This window comes from Zonotrichia leucophrys, chromosome 3, assembly GCF_028769735.1.
Source record: "Zonotrichia leucophrys gambelii isolate GWCS_2022_RI chromosome 3, RI_Zleu_2.0, whole genome shotgun sequence".
NCBI lineage: Eukaryota > Metazoa > Chordata > Aves > Passeriformes > Passerellidae > Zonotrichia > Zonotrichia leucophrys.
The window spans coordinates 13,158,120-13,177,325 of NC_088172.1; the positions used below are offsets into that span (position 1 = coordinate 13,158,120).

At 35.9% G+C, this 19,206-nt stretch overlaps 2 protein-coding genes across 5 annotated transcripts in view; one reads left to right on the forward strand and one right to left on the reverse strand.

Moving 5' to 3' along the window:
- MYO6 (myosin VI) overlaps positions 1-8,877 on the forward strand; it is a 100,335-nt gene extending 91,458 nt beyond the window's left edge. For 2 of the 4 annotated variants that reach the window (XM_064707425.1, XM_064707423.1), the window contains 5 exons: positions 148-251; positions 1,489-1,620; positions 3,741-3,767; positions 5,912-6,130; positions 7,534-8,877. In XM_064707425.1, the coding sequence (XP_064563495.1) occupies positions 148-251; positions 1,489-1,620; positions 3,741-3,767; positions 5,912-6,130; positions 7,534-7,733 (682 nt within the window). In that variant the 3' untranslated portion in view covers positions 7,734-8,877. Of the gene's footprint in view, positions 1-147; positions 252-1,488; positions 1,621-3,740; positions 3,768-5,911; positions 6,131-7,533 lie in introns of those variants that run through there. The other 2 variants (XM_064707424.1, XR_010439498.1) reach the window with 2 other exon arrangements.
- Positions 8,878-13,053: 4,176 nt separating this feature from the next.
- The window catches only part of IMPG1 (interphotoreceptor matrix proteoglycan 1), a 52,587-nt gene continuing 46,434 nt past the window's right edge, over positions 13,054-19,206 (reverse strand). The window contains exons 15-19 of the mRNA XM_064710097.1: positions 18,231-18,441; positions 16,211-16,387; positions 15,930-16,111; positions 15,541-15,624; positions 13,054-13,383 (exon numbers count right to left, since the gene is read on the reverse strand). Of these exons, the coding sequence (XP_064566167.1) occupies positions 15,593-15,624; positions 15,930-16,111; positions 16,211-16,387; positions 18,231-18,441 (602 nt within the window). The 3' untranslated portion in view covers positions 13,054-13,383; positions 15,541-15,592. The remainder of the gene's footprint in view (positions 13,384-15,540; positions 15,625-15,929; positions 16,112-16,210; positions 16,388-18,230; positions 18,442-19,206) is intronic.

Below are 19,206 nucleotides of genomic sequence, written 5' to 3' on the forward strand. Positions count from 1 at the left end.
ATTCAAACAACTTGAAAATACTATGGTATTTTGTCTGTGTGGTAATAAGTATGACGCATTATTGATCATGGGATCTCTTCCTCTTCTTAAAAAAAATCCTGTTTAATACTTGGAAAAAATACATATACATTTTAAAAATAATTGCAGGGGTCCTGCAGTGCAAGCCACAAAAGCTGCTGCTGGTACTAAGAAGCATGATCTCAGTAAGTGGAAATATGCAGAGCTTCGTGATACAATCAACACCTCCTGTGGTAAGTGGTTTTTTTTCTGAGAAAGAGTTCAAGTTGTAGTTATACGAAAAAGTGTTACTTTCTTCCTATAACAAAGATTAAAAGTTTACATGAGTTTGAGTGAATAACAAATTAATTTTAAAAATTCTCTTACCCCCAAAAGAACAATACACAAAGCTATTTCCATATTAAGGAAACAGAATCTCCTTTGTGATGTCTTTAAGGGATTATATATTTATGATAATAAACATCTTGGGCATAAAATACATGTTATAACTTCTTAATTAAGTTCACTCCATTTGATGTACTTCCACAGAGGGAATAGTAATTATTATGCTTTACCTAGAATTTGCATGTTCTAAGAATTTTTTTGCTATCAATTCTTGCTGTCACCAAATCATAAAGAAAGCAAAAATATGTTCTGTCGTAGATTATTATTCTTTAATTTTCAAAATGTGTAACTTCTTTTTGGAAGCTTACAGTGGGGCATTAATCACCTTGGCCTCAGTGCTGTGAAGATAGAAATAGATAAGAATTATTCGTCTTTTAGGTATTACTGTTTCTTCCTGCTTCTTATTGAAAGCAGTTGGTTAATTTGTGATTTAAGATCACTCAGAATTTCTTCCTGGATGTAGAAATTGGAAAGTAACTCATTCTCTTTTAGTGTTTTTACATATGCAAGACTGGAGCAATGTTTTCGGCTATGTAGATGGTGCAGTAATAAGTGGAGTTCTTTCCTCATGAAGCCAGCTTGGATACTCTGAGATAACTAATGAAAAAGCCTTGTCATCATTCAATTCTTAGCATAATGAACTTCAGAAAAATTAAAATACATACATGAAAAAAGAATACAAATATAAGCAGTCAAATTCATGGGTTTTTTTCAGTTGCAGAAATAATGTTCAGCAGTGCAATTAAATTTTTTTAAAATTTGTTTCTGTGCGGCTTGTATTGTGATACTGTCAACAGAAATATTTGTAGCATTTTACTGCTCCAAATGTCCCAGTACAACAGCTACTTTGGGGACTGCCTTTACTCTAAAGCAGAAAAGGATTCATCAAACTCTGAGGGACTTTTTGGGTCATAAAACACAGGCGCTGTGCTGCAGAGAGTGAGGGGTTTTTACATTCCATGTTATCATATTAGTGTCACAGCTTGATCTCCAATCATATACCTTATCAATATAGAAAAACATTTAATAAATATTTTTCTGACTTTTCTCACTCATGCCTTCCCCTTCTCCTTTTTTTTGGGATAGATATTGAACTCTTGGCAGCTTGCAGAGAAGAGTTCCACCGAAGGCTAAAGGTGTATCATGCTTGGAAATCCAAGAATAAGAAACGCAATGCAGAAACAGAACAGCGTGCTCCCAAATCAGTCACAGACTATGGTGAGGAGAGATAATTTTGTGTTTATAGTAATTTTGGTGATAATATTCTAAAGAGAACATTTCTGGAATGTATTCTGGGTTTGCTAGGTTGAAGAAACTTGGAGTTTTTTAGGAGTGTTTTATGTTGATTTAAGGTAAATATTTTGGAAAGATTGAAACTGGCAAATTCTTCACAGAAATTAAAACACTTTCGGTAGACTCAGCTTCTTATGCTTCTTAAAACCTTTTCTCACATCCAGCTGACATCTGTTAAAAAGAGTTCTTGATCTACTGGTGCAGGTGCTGGCATTTTTGTTAAATGTTCATTGCTGTGCTACTTTAATATTTCATAATATTGACATAGACATGTAGACATAGATGTAGATACTTTTAAAAGGTGCTACTAATTATGTCGTTTACATCACTGCTTACATACATCATGTTACATCCTCCTTTATAAAATCTGAGTGTTGATGCTGTAATTCTGGCTCATGGGGTGACAAATTTTGTGTAGACCGTGTTTTCTATTTAGACCCCTCATTCTACTGATTTCACAGGCTGGTGTTTATTGACAAAGCCACACACTAATCAGAGTAAGTTTCTCTTGCATTCATCAAGGAAGTGTGGGAGTTTCATACTGCCAGACCTGGAAATTCTGTACCTGGTTTCTGGAGTGGTATTTACAGAGTGGACTGTTACTCGTTTCCCAATGTTCCACCTCAAAAGTCCGGTGATCATCTGTATAAAAGGAATCTAAGAAATTTATAGGATCACAGTAAATGCATGGAACAATTTAGTCAGATCATTCCTTTTGTCTTTTTGTTCCATTATATTTGATATTTGTGTTCCTGTCACACAGTTCATGGGAGAGACAAAGAAAAGGGAAGATAGGGAGAAAGTGCTCTCCCCAAAGTCACATGAGCCTGAGATTAAGGCATTGTTGTAGGACATGGAGAATAAGCATCCCAGGGAATCCAGGTGCCCTAGGTAATCTCAGTCCATGTACAAAGGCACCTCCTTCCCCTTGATTCATTTACTTGAGTTATTAATTACTTGAGCATTACCTGAGTTTGAGGTTCTCAGGGAATTTTAGTATGGATATGTGGCAGGCAAAATCTGGACCCCTGGAGAAGATATTATCAAATAATGGGTCCTTGTGTCTGAAATGTGGTTTTAGCTGCTTAAGAAAGCTTGTGACTGAAATGGCAGGAAAAGGCATTTGAAGCACTTCTGCCAAGTGGTAAATTGCTTTGAACGTTCTCTCTGGAGCTAAATGGGTAAAATATTCATACACAGTGTTGCTGATGGGAAGTATCAAAGAGCAGATGATCTTTGGATTTTTGCACAAAAAGCTGAGAATATTCATATTGTTATCACTTTTGAGATATTTGCTGCATTTTTTTCAGTGTTTTTCATTGTATTTTTTTAACTTCATTGAAATATGGCATAATAAGAGAATAAGAGAACCTTGCAGTTCAGAAGAAATTGATAGTGACCTTTAGAGACTCTCAATGCCAGTATAATTCTTTGCATTGCAAATAATTATACCACATGGGCATTTCACATACATATGTACTGTAGTCATCTGAGAAGGTAGTAAGAAGAAATTCTGATTTCTTAGGTGTTTAAGCTAAAAGTCTTTCCCGTGTCAGTGGATGTGGGCTTCAAGTGATGTAGTTTTTTCTTTACATCTTTTCATTGATTTAATGTAGTTTTACAGTATCCTTTAATGTAATTTTATAAGTATCCTTTATTTAAATTCATGCATTCAGTATAGAAGCTAAGCACTGGTTTGTGTATTATTACTGATATTGACAGAGCTCTGGAAGTTTTTTTTTCTAGCAGAAATGTCAAAAAAATAAAGTACTACATTAATTAAATAGCAGATTTGTCAGAGCAATTTACCACTGAAGCTTTGTAACAGGAATTGCAAATTATTAAGGTGATTTTGAGGTTAAATCTTGATGAAAATAGAAGTAGAAAAAGAGTAGAAACACTTAGAATCTGCATTTGTGTTGTAGCTAGAATTCCTATTTGTTTGTTATCAGCATTGGTGAAAAATGTTGATGTTGTAATGAAGCCATAACTTATAAGGAATCAGCACTTTCATTTTTTGTTCAACATGTAATATTTGTTCACAGATTTTGCACCATTTTTGAGCAACTCAAGTAAGTGAGGAGACAGTTGTTTAAGCTAACTTTGAAGAATAGGAACACTTGAGAGCTCCATACTAACATTGATTAATCCAGTGTTTTGCTACACATGTATATAGAAGTTAATTGTAAAAAAAAAAAATGATAATTTGACAATGTTATTAATCTGATGGTAATTATACATGACTCTAGTAATTCAAAAATGTACTTGTCTTCGTGAAAACCTACCCATTTGAGGAGTCATGGGAAGGGAGAGTGAAATAACCTTCTTATATAAATTATTGAAAGATATAATCTCCGATTTTTTACCACAACCACCAACACCCCAAAACCATTCTTGTTCTAGCCTTTTTTTTTTATTGTCTGCACATGGCTTTTTGTTGTAGCAAAACTCTGGAATCAACATAATGTAACAACTGTTTTCCTAGCACACAGACTAACATTCAGGTGATGGTTTCTTCTGAATAGACAGCCACAGTTCTATAGCACCAATAGAGGCTCCATTGGCTGCTTAGCATTTCCATTCTCTAGATTTGCCCTCTTCTCTAGATTTAGATATGCCTAGGGGTAGAAATGAGCCTTAGCAATTACCATTGCAGTGCAAAAAGTATTCAACAATACTTAAGTACTGATCTGCTGGGATAAATGTTCAGACAATGCATAGAATTAAATTAGTTTTTTATATACTCTGTCTTCCTGTAAGGTGTGTGTTTTATCAGAGTTGATGTATAAAAGTAGCATTCATGTGTTAAAATCTGGGTGCTTTTTTTCTATGTTTGTTGTTAATGCACACATTAGAAAAAGGAGATTTGATGTGTATGACATATAGGGGTTTGTTAAAGTTCTGCTCTTCAGGTTTAGAAAAACTATTTTTGCTTGAATCTAGGCAAAAGAAATTTCAAGGTGTAGTTGCTAGTCTGTATTAGTTCTGTTCATGACTGTAAAAATAAGTTATTAAAAGTAATTGTAATTTTTCATATTAATAAATGTTAGCTCAGAAATTCTCTTTGTTGCTCAATACACAAGGAAAAAAATTGAATTCACTTTTAATTACTCCTTTTATGCTGAAACATATAAAAAGTTAATCCTGATTTTCTTCTGTAGAGATGGTAAAGGTTCTTAAGCAGGGTATCTGTAACAGTGGTGTAAACCACTAAAACAAGATCAGTAACAAACTTTTGCAGGGGCAGTTATTAAAGGAAAGAATGTTGCTTTTAAGAGCATTTACTATTTAAAATCGATTATGATAGTGTATATGTAAGATTAAGAAGGTTGATCATTTGATGAATTAACATAGAGAGTATCTGCTTTTATTTGAAAGTGAGTTTCTCTCTAGAGTCTGAAATATGGGGAACTCAAAAAGTCCAAAAATGCATGTGGAAAATATTTACCAAAAATATATATGAAACTTGAACAAATTTCATGTAACTTTCTCCTTTAGAAGTTTAGTCAGCTGATCTTAATGGTCGGAAATTAAAAATTCCTTGAAAAAAGAAAGCAGCCAGAAGTTACTTCTAATGCCAGATTTTGACTTATAGAAATCTAAGCAGAAAATTGTTTGGTGGCAGCTTTGTAATAAGCAGTATTTATTGTCAACATTTCTATTAACAAATTAGTAATTTCTAACAGTATTATACATCCTTTTGTGTCGACTGTCAAACATCAAGTGATGCTTTTGTATGTTTGCAACTGAAAATGCTTCTGTGCGCTGTGATCTTTTTTTACAAAAAAATGGACTGAACTAAAGCAATTACTGATAAATGTTTCTGGTTGGTAAGAAATTTTACATGGCAAGTTTTACCTTAAATATTGATTAAAAGCAGAATATGTTATTTTATTTACTTAGTTTTGTTTAAATTTGCCATTGGGCAACATGTACAGGAGTTAACATGAGCCATTTCTGACCAGTGTTTTAGCTGTTGCAATTAACAGAATGCACATTATATGAGATGGAAATACTTTCTAGGTTTGCTGAGACTTCAGATGACCTTGAGAGATAATCTCTTGGGTTTTGGGGGAGGGTTTGTTTTCTTGTTTGTTTTGTTTGTTTGTTTGTTTGTTTGTTTTTTAATGTGCTGATTAATAAAGGAAGTAATATGGCTTTCTTGTTTTCTAATTGCTTTGTTCACTTATTTTTGGGGGGATGTTTTGAATGATAGCACAACAGAACCCCGCAGCCCAGCTCCCGGGCAGACAACAAGAGATTGAAATAAACAGGCAGCAGCGCTACTTCCGCATTCCCTTCATCCGCCCCGCGGACCAGTACAAGGACCCCCAGAACAAGAAGAAGGGCTGGTGGTACGCACACTTCGATGGGCCCTGGATTGCTCGGCAAATGGAGCTTCACCCTGACAAGGCACCCATTCTGCTTGTAGCAGGTTGGTGTTGAAACTTGGAGAAGGTTCAGAGTTGATAACAAACTTCAGAAAAAGAGGATGAAGTTCCAAGTTCCCCACCTTCCTTCCTCCCTGCCTTCCTTCCTCCCTGCCTTCCTTCCCTCCCTCCCTTTCTCTGTTCTTTCTTATCTGGGCAGAATTTGAGGATTTGGGACTGCTGCTGATGGTGGCCAAATGTTTCAGAATATCACTGGGACATGTAACTGGTCCTATGTTTTACTTCTACACGTACTTCAATTTGGGAAGCCATAGACAGTGGGAAATCAAATGGAAAGAGTTGTATTATTACAAACCCTCAGACTATTCATTGAACTGGAGACAGTGTGAAGATAAAACATCACAATTTATCTGGGAAAGGTCTACTCATTATTATACTGTTTTTAAGTTAGCTGTAAAGAATTACAAGCAGTTTGTATCAAAACAATTTGTGCATATGTTACATTGTCTGTCCATAGCATGAGGCTAATAGCAAGCTGATGCTTTTACCCTATTTATGCTACTTAGTATGGGAAAATAGCTTTTTAATCTTAAAAATTTAGAATAAATGTTGCAATGGATAGGTAGAGATTTATCTGGTAGTGAAATGTATCCTCCTTTTCTGGAGGGTAAGGAACAGGGGAGAAAACACTGGAGAAATGCTGCTTACGCTTCTGTGTTTTGAGATTTTGTATTTAACTTAGAGACTGAGGAAAGGCCATAGCCAATTTGTTTCACTACAGGATTATGCTTTACTGGCAACAAAAGTTTGTTTTCTGCAAATTATTTTAAGTAGAATTCCTTATACCAGCTGTTGCTGTTCAGTGCCAAAGCCCATAGCTAAAAGTAGCAGTGCTGTCGTTGAGTACCTGTTAAAAATAAGATTACGATTTAGTTTGTGAGCTACATATATAATTTCATTGGATTGCCTACGTTGGTCCCACTGTTGGTTTTGTGTGGTAGGCTGACAGATTAGCTACTTGATCCAAAGTCTGGAATTCTTAGTTGCTTTAACCATAAGTAAAGCAGTTCACTATAAAGTGGCCTGAAACTGAAGGTATATGTAATCCAAATGTGGTTGTCATCCTGTAATGGGTTTCAGAAGAATGTATCGAGATGATGATCTTTCGGCTTCTTCCCTTTATTCCTTTTTGCTTGCTGTTTAAGCACAGCTTTGTCAATTGCAGCATCTGATATTAGTTTATTCTCATACTGTTTTAGTGTTCTCTGTGTAACAAAAAACCAGGAAACTGAAAAATGCCTGTATCTGAGGACTTCCTCGTAAGCTCTGAAGTCTACCAGCAAACCAGATCTACAGAGAGGAAATGTAATTAACAAGGATCTAATTTTTATTGATGGGATCTTTCAATGATGTAAAATATGTTTTCTTTTTCCCTTTACCATTTCAGGTAAGGATGACATGGATATGTGTGAGCTTAACCTTGAAGAGACTGGCTTAACCCGAAAGCGAGGTGCTGAAATTTTACCGAGGCAGTTTGAAGAGATTTGGGAACGCTGTGGAGGCATCCAGTATCTGCAAAACGCAATTGCAAGCAGACAAGCTCGCCCCACCTACGCTACGGCGATGCTGCAGAACCTGTTGAAATAAGCGGGCAGGAGCGTTCGCGATGAGAACCTGGCCCGCGATACAAAGGGAAGAGTTCCTCTGTGCTACAGAGGGCCTAAACGTTCTGTAATCAGAGTAGAGATGTTTAATATAAAGTGAACAGATTTTATTAATCATGTGGTTTGTTAATTTGTACTTCATGATGTTTAATCTGTGTAGTGAACTTTACTAGGTATGAGGACCCTGAAGAAACTTCAGGCAGTGTAGTTTGCTGCATTTTGTTTTTATGTTGCATTTTCTTTAACAGTTTCTGTTATAACTCTTAATACTTTCAAGCAATCTGTCTGTACTTGGGTACATATTGCAAAGAACTGCACTGCAACCAGCTTTTTATAAGATTCCTTCTTTAAAACACTGAGTAGCTGGCTTCAAGTGGTGGCCTAGTAAAGAGAATATGCTATTTCTAATAACTGGAATTGTGAGGCCTTAGCTTTGACTTCTGTTATGGAGAAGTTGGAGTATACTTTTATATAATCTGAGACATTTTATGTCCTGATTTGCAAACTGGTTAGTGTCTGTATTTAATGATTTTTGTTTTTCCAGAACCTGATGGGAAATCCTCCTAAACTTGAGACCTATAAACCCCTATTAAATTCATTCTCTGTCTTGGTTTAAGAGAAACAGTTTTCTGTATGTTCCAAGAAAAGCATTCATATACGTCAAAATAGTATAATATTGGAGGTCCTCAAAGAATGTACTGCTCTTTAGGGCTTATACCACTTTTCTTGTAGATTTTTTTTCTCTCTTTTTAGTACAAATCTGCTTTGGACTTTATTTTTCTGATGACATTTCTATTAGCGATTCTTGGACAGTTTGTTTAGCCAGGTAGTGTAATTGCAACATATTACGCAAAATTGTCCAACCTTTGTATCTGAAGGTATATAAGATTAAGGATAGCACTAAGGGAAATATGTTCAGCTTTTTGCTGGCAGTATAACTGAACTGAGTATTGAGGCCTGAGCCTCAGAAATCCTCTTTATTTTAACTGTAACAAGATATACAAGGTCTGTAACTTTTGTTAGACTGTATAAAAAATTGGTCCAACAACATAATGCATCTTAATAATATGTGCTGATGGAATAGATACAATTTTTAGTGTACTGAAATATCATAGTGACTTGGATGCTGAGCTATTATATTAATCTCCTCTATCAAGTTTCATAGCTTGTAGCAGTTCCCTTATGAAACTGTTTGTTTGGGGAGTTTTTGTGGGTGAGAATCATTAATTTCATGCAGTTTTAAGAAGCATCTCTTTCATTTAAGTGAATGTTGCTTTACCTTGCTAGCCATTATTTCAACAAATTAAACATGACCATTTATTATCTCTCTTAATAGAAATCCAAAATATAAGTAGCTTGATGTCCAATTCATAGCTTGATTTAAAAATGAATTTTTGCCCTTTTTAATTGACAGTTTGCTTACAGTATGAAATAATTTCCACACTCCTTACTGAGCATGAAACCTCCTGGAAACTTTCATTTTTAAAAGGCATAAATATACTGAATTTTCAAGAGGGGTGATTCTGTAGCACAGAGAAAGGGCCTTGCTGACCTTAGACTATGGTTGCGTGCCACAGTCTGCTTGTTGTTATAAACACACTCCTCATGGGAATAATGTGGAGATATTGAAGTGGTATTTAACTTTCTACACACCCACTGCATCAGGGAATCTCAGCTTCTGCTGCAGACCCACTCTACTTCCTGGTCATGTGATTGCAAATGAGAAAATTGTTTTCATTTTACCTAAATTCTTCACTGAAACAGTCATTTTTGGCTGGAAGAGGAAAGAAGGGCATCAGACTACTGGCTGGGAAGTTGTGTGCAAACCTGTACAGTGTTGCGTGAGTTTAAAGGTGCAGCTTATGAAATTTAGATTACTGGTTTAATGTGTTACTGCATTGGAACCAAAATGTGACAACTTCCAGTCCCCAAACACTTAACACTGCAAGAAGCTGTGCTCACTCATGCGATCCAAGGAAGAAAAATCACTGACCTGACCTGTGTGTGTTTATGTCAGGTTTAGCTGCTTGAACTAACACATTCCATCTCACTGTGTGTATCTTTAAAAATCCATGGATCTTATGAGACTGAATATTGTAAGCAAAGAATCTCAAATGCTTACATGTCTTAGGTATGTACACATATATGTGCTTAAATATTTTAGTATGTATGTGTGTAAATATACCTGCAGAGAACTTTAAATAAAATTAACTGCATGTTTCCACTCTCTTCCTTTAGTTATGTCAGGATTTTCTTGATTGGCATTTGAAAGAAATTTTTTTCATCAGAATGGGTGTATGGAAATTTTTTTTTCACTAAATGACTAACAAATATGAGCTATCATGAAAATAAAATGGACTTTGAAATAGTGGTAGAGGGTCTGGTGGCTGGACATCTTAAATGAGATGTTCCCACCTCCCAGCATTGCTCCAGAAGTATGCCTGAGGGAAGGCAGAGCATGCATTCCAGAAATCGGGGTATTCTACTTTGCACAGTAGCAGACTGCTTTTTTTTCCCTTTTTTCACTCCACGCCAAAAGCAGCTTCTGCTTTTAGTTTTACTTATCCTTTTGTGAAACATAATTAATTTTCAGTTAGTTTCAGATTATTTTATTTTTTTTACATGTCTGGTAATATTTAACTGCCTACCAATTGTTTCCATGGTCCTTTGAAATGTGTCAGATAATTATAGTTGGTTGATTTGGAGAGGAAATATAAAAGGAGGAGAGAGGGTTGATATTTAGGACTGTAGTATGACCTGATGCCTATCTGATTTATAATTATAGAGAAAATTATAGAGGTTTTAAAGCACATTGACTTGGTTCTCTGCATGTTTCATTAAAAAAAAAAAAAAATTCTTCCTGCCTGTCAGTGAAGCTGTCCATTATAGTTGAGATCCACAAAACAAAGAACAGGAAGAGAAGCACCACACTAAGCTGCATTCCTGACTAGGTGACCCACGAATATGCATTTTCTTGAGAATGTTATTCTGAAGATCCTAAGGTCATTCAATACTTGTCTTTTATCCACTGATAAGATTGTGTTTTTCTTTACCTAGTTGAATCCTCTGGGTTTTTCTTCAAATATCTTTATTTAAAGTATTTAAATGACCTCTTAATACTGTAATGAAAATTAAAAATAAAAAATAAACACATTCCATGTTGAAATCTTACTTGTATCTTCTTACTGTTTTGTCTTTGAAGAGTTGAAGCATAAGGGTTAATTAAGTTATGAGAAAGGCAAAAATATTCCTTTGCTGGTTATGTCTGCTGTTTTTCCGTGAGATATTTTTGGTGCTTAAACCTACTTTTTAAAGCTTTATTCTAGTAAAGATTTTATCTTTACTTTCTAAGGTAAGTGTTCCTCCAAAATAACATTCTGATATAAGAAAATTCTGATTTTGTTTTCCTAAATCTCAATCTTCATTTCTCAGTATTTATTGAAACAAGTATCTTTTTACTTTCAATACTTTTAAAAAAACATTTATTGCTATCACTTCCAATGTGTCTATCATTTGCTATGCTATGTACTCTGCATCCTTTTAATTTTAGCTTGTGTCTGTCAGTGACTGGTGACATCAACTCTGCTGCTTGGAATGTGTGCTCTGTGGGAGCAGCTTTATGTTTGGGATGGAGATGTGGTATTGCTTTTGTGAGGGTTTTGTGGTTTTGTGTTCTCCTTAGAGTCTTACAGGACTTTCTCATTTTAAGGGCCAAATTACAGTCGTAGTTTTTTAATTTAAAAAGATTCAAGTAATTCATACTTTAGGAAATGTAATTTTGTTTCAGTTTCCTTATGGCTTTTTCGCCAACTGTAACTTTATATCAGTTTTAAAGTAACATGATAAGCTTATGTGCAATGTTAGGTACCACTTCAATTCCCTGTGAAATTTTCAAGTAAATAATTTTATTATGTTTTATTGAAATACAAAAGGTTTACGTCCAGCAAATATTTGGTAATTAATTGTTGAGAGTGATAAATACAATCATGAATAATCATTATTAAAATACACATTTTAAAATTACTTATTTTTTAATCTGACTAATGATAACTAGTATAAGTTGAAATACACTAAACACATACAAAAATACATTTGTAATGGAAAAAAATGGAATGCTATCAGCATTCTTAATGCATTCTTAGCTTACATGAGCAATAGTGAAAGCTAGCATTTTTAGGCAAGGATGACTTCCAGTTCCTTGCAAAAAGTACTTTTAAAGTAATTTTATTCTGAAATGTTACTGTGTAAAAACATGTCTTAGGTTTCTTCTTTATTTTTCTTTCCTACTTAAATGAAGTAAGTAAAACCACTATTTCAGCTGTGGAAACTCAAGCTTGTCTTCTTGGTGCACTGCCTTCATCCGTACGCAGTCACCAGTTCCGGTGGTTTTGCAGGCAAACCCGTGCAGTTGTTTGGAATTCAGAAACAGTTCTTTTGAGAGGACTTGAGAAAGGAAATCAAAGTTCAGTCTTTGCTGTGGTAACTGCACGGCACGAAGTAAGAGTTTTTGTCACCAAAGTCAGCTGCTGTCCTGAATACACAGAAGTTTCACATCTGGATGAGGGGTTGTCATCCAGGATAGTCATGAACTTTGTAGGAGCTCAGTTTGAGCTGTAAGTACGACTTCTGGTGTGCACCAAGCAGCAAACCAGTGCCTGAATACAACACTGGTGCAGAACATAAATAGACACACATACTCAAGAAAAAGATACTCAGGGTAAAATAATGCTCCTATTCGAATCAGGATTGTTGATTCATAAATTAATAAGCCTACAAAATACTTAATGGCCACCCATTGTCTGCTTGGATTTCTCCTACAAAAACTAACAGTAACCTCTCAAAATTATTTGTGTGGATACTGACTCTAAAGTGTAGGTTCTCATGTGCAATTCTAATCTACTCATTACCAGGCGGGTGCTTGTGAATACAAATCTCATGTTCTAAAAAGATGAAGCTCCACATATTGTACCTCAGCAAAAAGGTTAAAGTCTTAGGATAATCTGTCACCAGAATTCTGTCACCAGAATTAAACAGCTAAGTAAATATGTAGGTATGTAAAAATTATGTATTTATTAACAGAAAAATAGGAATCTGATGTTCATGGAAACCCTTGAAAAATTAAATGCAACTTCTGTGTGATTTGCCATGTGAGCATTCAGAGACGGAATGAAGAAGTTCCCAAATTTTTTTAATGTGGCCTTTGGTCAATGACAGCTGTAATTTCCATTCACCATTTGCATCAGTGTGTGTAAGGAAGGTTAGTAGAGGGGTACAGAAATGCACTGAAGCTCCACTGAGATTTTTACCAGAATGGTTGTAACATACAATACTGAAAAATGTCACATCTCAGCAAAATCTGCTTCTAGCACTCAGCTCTTAAATAAAACAGTTAAGATCTGTAAGCACCAGACGCTTAATGCATGCATCTTAATAGTGGGGACTTCCTACCAGGCATTTTAGACATGCTCAAAAGCTGCTCAACTTGGTCATTTGTTTTCCTTCAGTAAAACTATTCTTTTTAAATGTGCACTGATTTTAGAGCCAAAATACTGTATCTTTAGGAATCTTTTTTTTTTTTTCATACTCATCCTGAAGTCCAGTCTTGAATAATGCAGACCTTCTTTCTTGAAGACCTATAAGAGAAAGTCCCTTAAGTCATTTGAAAAGTATTGTTGAATTTGAAAGTGTACTATTTATCTAATGGCTAATAGGCAAGGTCACACGAAAATCTGATAATTGTAGTTCATCATAAGAATCGAGCTTTGAGAAGAGAAGGCTTCAGGGAGACCTTCTAGTGGCCTTTCAGTACCTAAAGGGGGCCCAAGAAGGAGGGACAGAGATGTTTTGCAAGGGCAGAGAGTGATAGGACTAGAGGGAATGGCTTTAAAGTGAAAGAGATTTAGATTAGATGTAAGGAAGGAATTCTTAATTGTGAGGATGGTGAGGCACTGGAAGAGATTGCCCAAAGTAGTGGATGCACCATCCCTGGAGATGGTAAAGGTTGTTACTTCATGAATGACTAATTGGGTAAAACTCCACCCAATCAAAATCCCCTCTGATAAGGAAGCTGTGCAATAATTTTCCATGCAGTGATTCTATAACTAAACTGGAGACATTTTTCATATTTGGGAAGGATTTCAGGGTTATTTTAGCTTCTACTGAAACTTGATGCCTATTTCTATATATGCCTTTATAAATACAGAGCTGTACTTACTCTAGATAATATGTCCTAAAAAGCTGTCACTTCTGTCATTACATATTGCAAACCATAATTTAAATACTGAATTCTCAATTTGGCCTACAAGCTCTAGATAGCCACATCCTGAAAATACAGTTCAAGGGCCATATTCTATTTAAAAAATCTTAGCCCTGAAGGAGTTTTTTAGATTGTGAAATCAAAGTGCTCCTCTTAATTTCAGCTAATGAAAGGTGTTCGACTTTCATTTTCTTCTGCCATTGACTTTTTTCAAATCATTAAAAACATGTTGAATCTAAGGGTGATGTAAACATTCACTGTGAACTTAAGCAACAGTGAAAAATAGACTCTCAGTTTTTTAAAATCCATTTCAATTTTGTGGTTGCTGGATTTCTTACTAAATTAATTTACTTAACTAGATCTTGAGAAGAGCTTTATCAATGTACTTTTGGCAATTCAAATATGGTCTAGATGACACAGACCGTGTTTTCTTTCACAGATGTGCCATTTTATTGCTTAATAAAATATTTAATTCTTTTCTATGTAGAAATTTTAAGTAGTTTAGCTATTATGAAAGTTTATTGGTCTACAATTGCCCACAGGCACATTTCTTTTAAGGTGGGTGTAAAATACTAATTGCAAACATCTGTGCTCATGCTTTTATGACCAGTGAAGTAAGTTAATTCTTGAGCTTTTCCAAACTGCTACTCCCTGCTGCTTTGTCCATCTCCACCTTTCTCCATCTCTATCTTTGCATTCCAGTCCCCCCATTTTCAGCTCAGTCTATAACTGTACGTGAAAAGATCACACCTGGGAATGATGAATATCAGTGACAACAAATCTTTTCTTTATGGTATCTTTGCTTGTTCCTTTATTTACATAACAACAAACATGTTAGGAGCTCAAGATTCATGTAGTTGATATCCTGTCTTCCAAAATGTCCAGCTAGTGCCAAGAGCACTCCTGTACTGATATTCCCCACAATAACAAAGGGTGCTAACAGCTATAGCAAAGCCTTTTTATTCCTAATTGGGCTGTAATTCAGAAAAATGAAAATGACAAAGTAAAAGCTTTTTATTTTACCTAACAAGAGGACATACTCGGATACATCAGAAACAGTCTGTCAGTTTTAGAGGAAGTTTGACTCAGCTTTTCTCCTTTCTGTCTTTTTTCCCCCCACAAAGATACAAGGTGTTTCAAGTTGCAAAACTTGAAATAATACTTGAGATATGAGCTATATTCTGCTCAAATTAGAATTCCTACTTGCCAAACTCTATGTAGCTTAACCAGACTGAGTGATCTGAGATTTTTTTAGCACTGCTATTTAAACCTCTCCTTTGGACTGCATTTTGTGTAACTTCGTCATTTCAGGTATTTCTTCCTTCACATGTTCCAGTGACTGCCACATTACCACATGATTATACAAAATAGAACTTTGTTGCATAAAAACATTTATGAAGAAAATGTAGTTGTCATATCAAGCATCAAAAAACCCTGAGCTCTTCTTTGTATGGAATTACTTCAAAGAGGCTCCCTGATAACATTGACAATGGGACACAACAGATTTTTAAGGCTCTTGAAAATAGTCACAAACCTTGATTTTGTGTGGCTGATGCTGGAAACGAAGAATTCCAGGGACTAACTTGTCATTCTTGGTTTTGTAAACTCATCTGGTGACCTACAAGAGTAAAAAAACCAAACCAGTAATTATTTCTCTAAATGACTAAAAGCACTCAGCTAGGATAGACTGGCAGAGCCATGCAAGACAGCTGTAAGAAAAGCAGTTCTACAGTCCTGTTATGAGAACTACACTGCAGTAAATGTGGAAAGCAATGAATGCATTAGTATTTTCAGTTTTGAAATTGCCAAGCAAGAGTAGCTTCAAGTTTGATTTAGTTGTGGAGTTAATACACGAAGGTGGACCTGTTATTTCAGGTGGGGCTGTTGGTTGAGGGATGAGAAAGGGATTTCCATGCAGTTTACCTCCAGGCTGAATTGTGTTTTCAAGTTCATGTAATGCTTCGTGATCAAGGATCTCTGAGGAACTGAGACAAGCACTTACACTGCAAGCCGTGTGACAAAAGCTAGATAGGGATTCATCGTGTTCAAAAGCAGGATTAATCCTTACAGCATTTTCTGGATTGCAGCTGCTGAGAGCAGGACTTCTACAATGCAGAACATTTTTGTTTAGGTAAGATTTTAAATTGCAAAAGAAACAAAAGGAATATTTTGAAATGTGAAGGAAAAGATTGTGAGCAGCTTACTGCAAATTAGAGTTTCTTTTGCACTTTCTTCTTATCTTAATAATTAAAATGATGAAAAGAAAACCAAGGCTTCCTAAGCCAAAAATGAGAGGTTTAAAAATGAAGGGTTGTGTGGGTTCTGGACCAAATTTTGCACAGCGCTGTCCTTGGTAAAGCTGGTGTCTACGTACAGGGCATCTAAAATAAGGAAAGGAAGAGAAAAAATGTACAGAACTTCAAGGCAAAAAATACTGAGTATCTTAAACAAAAAGAACGGAAAATCTCCAATGTAATATGAACACATTATTTCCACTACAAAGAATTATGTTTCTGCATGAAAATTATGTGATTGATCATAGGGAAAGATAATATTTTTACACTCAAGAGTGAGTTTTAAATAAAAAGAAACTGACATATTCCTTGCTGACCTACAAATTTTAAGGAAACAATGCATTTTAAATATCTCTGACAAATTTCTAACCCCACAGGTAACATTTGTGGTTTAGAACTTTGGAAGTTCAGGTGTGTTTTAAGGTAATGTCTGAACACAACTTTGAAGCTTATATTCTGTTTACTGGTGATTTCACTCTGGGGAGTAAGGTCTGGAATAGGAGTTCTACTGCAAGTAGCAGAACTCTACAAGACAAGGGGGAAGGGAATTTACAAGGAGCACAAGGGCAAATAGTAGGCTATAATTTTCTCTCTGACAGTACTAGTTTGCACAGGCTGTCAGTCCAACACTGGTGGGAATTTGTGACTTGCTATAATTCACAAAAAATTTCATTTATTATTTTTAGTGCTTTTAAAAGTCCTCATGTTGGTTTAGTTATACTTGTACATTCAGGGTTTTTCTGGATGGGGAAAGGATTATTTTGCTTAGCGCATCAGTCTTGGAGGAGTAGGTCAGACCCTTTGCTACCTCAGCGAAGTTTTGAAGAGGACCTTTCTAGGTCACAGGCTGACTTCCAGTACTAAATGCTGCAGCTGCTCTACTGTGACTCTGAAAGTCAGGAATTTGGCAGTAATTGTGGTGAATTCAATATAATTCCTGTGATACCCATTGAAGAAAATTAATTTTGGTAGTTGGGTTGTTCCAGTGAATAATTTGAATAATTTTTCCAATGGTCTTAATTTTTGATGCTAATCTTAAGTAAGGTAAAAGATGTATTGTTAATCTAGTCAAAGTATTGAGAGAAAGTAAACAAATGCAAGAATTGTAACTTGATCCTTGCTTATGTACATGGCTGGTTAACTACTGTGTGCCAGTCTAGTATACAGTTTCACAAAATGCTGTGAATTGTCTAGTCTTACAATGAGAAGATCCTTGATTCTTTGGAAGAGAGTGAATATGTTCAAGTACTGTGAAGTTCTCAGTATTGACTTAAGATAATTCCATTTAAAAATCCTTAAGAAATATGTTTGCAGTAAGGAAGAACTGCTAATCTTCAAGTCTTTCCCAGAAATCCCTGAAAGCAGCTTCAGCCTTCATGTGCTTTACTGGGTGGTCTGGAATCGCAGTCCAGAAGCCTTATGTGAGAGAAATAATTTCCACTCTGATTACGTGGTCTTAAACACATAATTTAGGGCATGACAGAGGAATGGAATTAGATTATTGAATATTGCACAATCCTAAGATCTGCAATGTAGAAATACTGTCATATTCCAAATAAAGGTTTTCTTTTTAACATATCTTACAAAAATGTAACTTCTTAAAATGCTACAATGTAATTGGTAGCAAAACTGTGAATGTGTTGTTCCATTTTTCCAAAATGTGTTTGGAAATCTGAAATGAATGCATGCCTTTGTGTGTGTCATCACTGCCAATGATGCTGAATTTCTAATAAATTTCTGAAGCATCTTTAAAAATAACTAGATCATAATGTTCTGTGTATACTAACAGGCAGAAATGGATTTATCCATGGTGAGACTATTTATACTTCAGAAGGGTATTTGCAGTGTGACTTACAGCATCTGAATGTCGAGCTTTTGGCTTATCAGCATGGTTTCTGGGGCTGTTAAGAGAATTCATCAATCCATTTACCTGCAGACAGCTCCGGTTCCCGGCACCAGCTCGCACTTGCCGCCGTTGAGGCAGAGCTGGGGCTGCAGCTCGCACAGGCTGCGGCAGGGCAGCCCGTCCCGGCTGGCGTAGCCGGGCCTGCACAGGCAGTCGGCCTCCCGGGTCCACTCGTTCAGCACGCACTCGGAAAACTTGTCACAGGCCAGGAACTTGCAGGGGTCGGCCTGGTCCGCTGTAAAGGAGGGGTGAATCAGTAATGAAGCGTTACCCCAAAGGGCCTTGGCAGGGCTTGCGGCAGCCAGAGAGAACAGCTCCTGTTTACCGGCCTGCCAATTGGGTGGGCCGAGAGGAGGATGTTGTCCAGCATGGAAGGACAGACAGCCCCTTCCTGTACAGGACACAGCCAGGTCGTGGTGACATCTGCACTGATTTACCCCATCTCTGTTAAGCAGTGAGTTTATTTTCATCTCACTGACAAGGATTTTCACATTTGGATGGTTTTACCCTGTTTTTGGTATGATCCTGTGTTCCTGTACTCGTGGATAATTATTATAAATTAATAAGTACTAATGAAGTATTTTGTGCAGGTATTTTGAAAATATGGTATTCTTCTTTATGGTATTATTTAGGACCAGTGCAGTCAGCCCTTTGCAGCTGCTGACTCTTGATGTGGATTTTGGACTGTCAGTTTCCATCCATGTTTCACTTTGGTAGAACATCATTACCACTAGATGGCTCTCAGTTTCACAATAAAGAAGAATTTGCTTATATTACCTTAACTTGATAGACAGGTTGGATTGAATTTTTTTGGTTTGTTTTCTGAAATTAAAACGCACCTGATTTGCCACACCTGTACTGGAATACACTGGCTTTGTGAACACAATTTCTTCTATTTTGACTCTATAAGCTACTTTATAAGCTATATATACTACTATATATTACCTAATAAGCTTATAAGCCTCGATAAAACAGATCTCTCCACAAATTCTCTGTAATG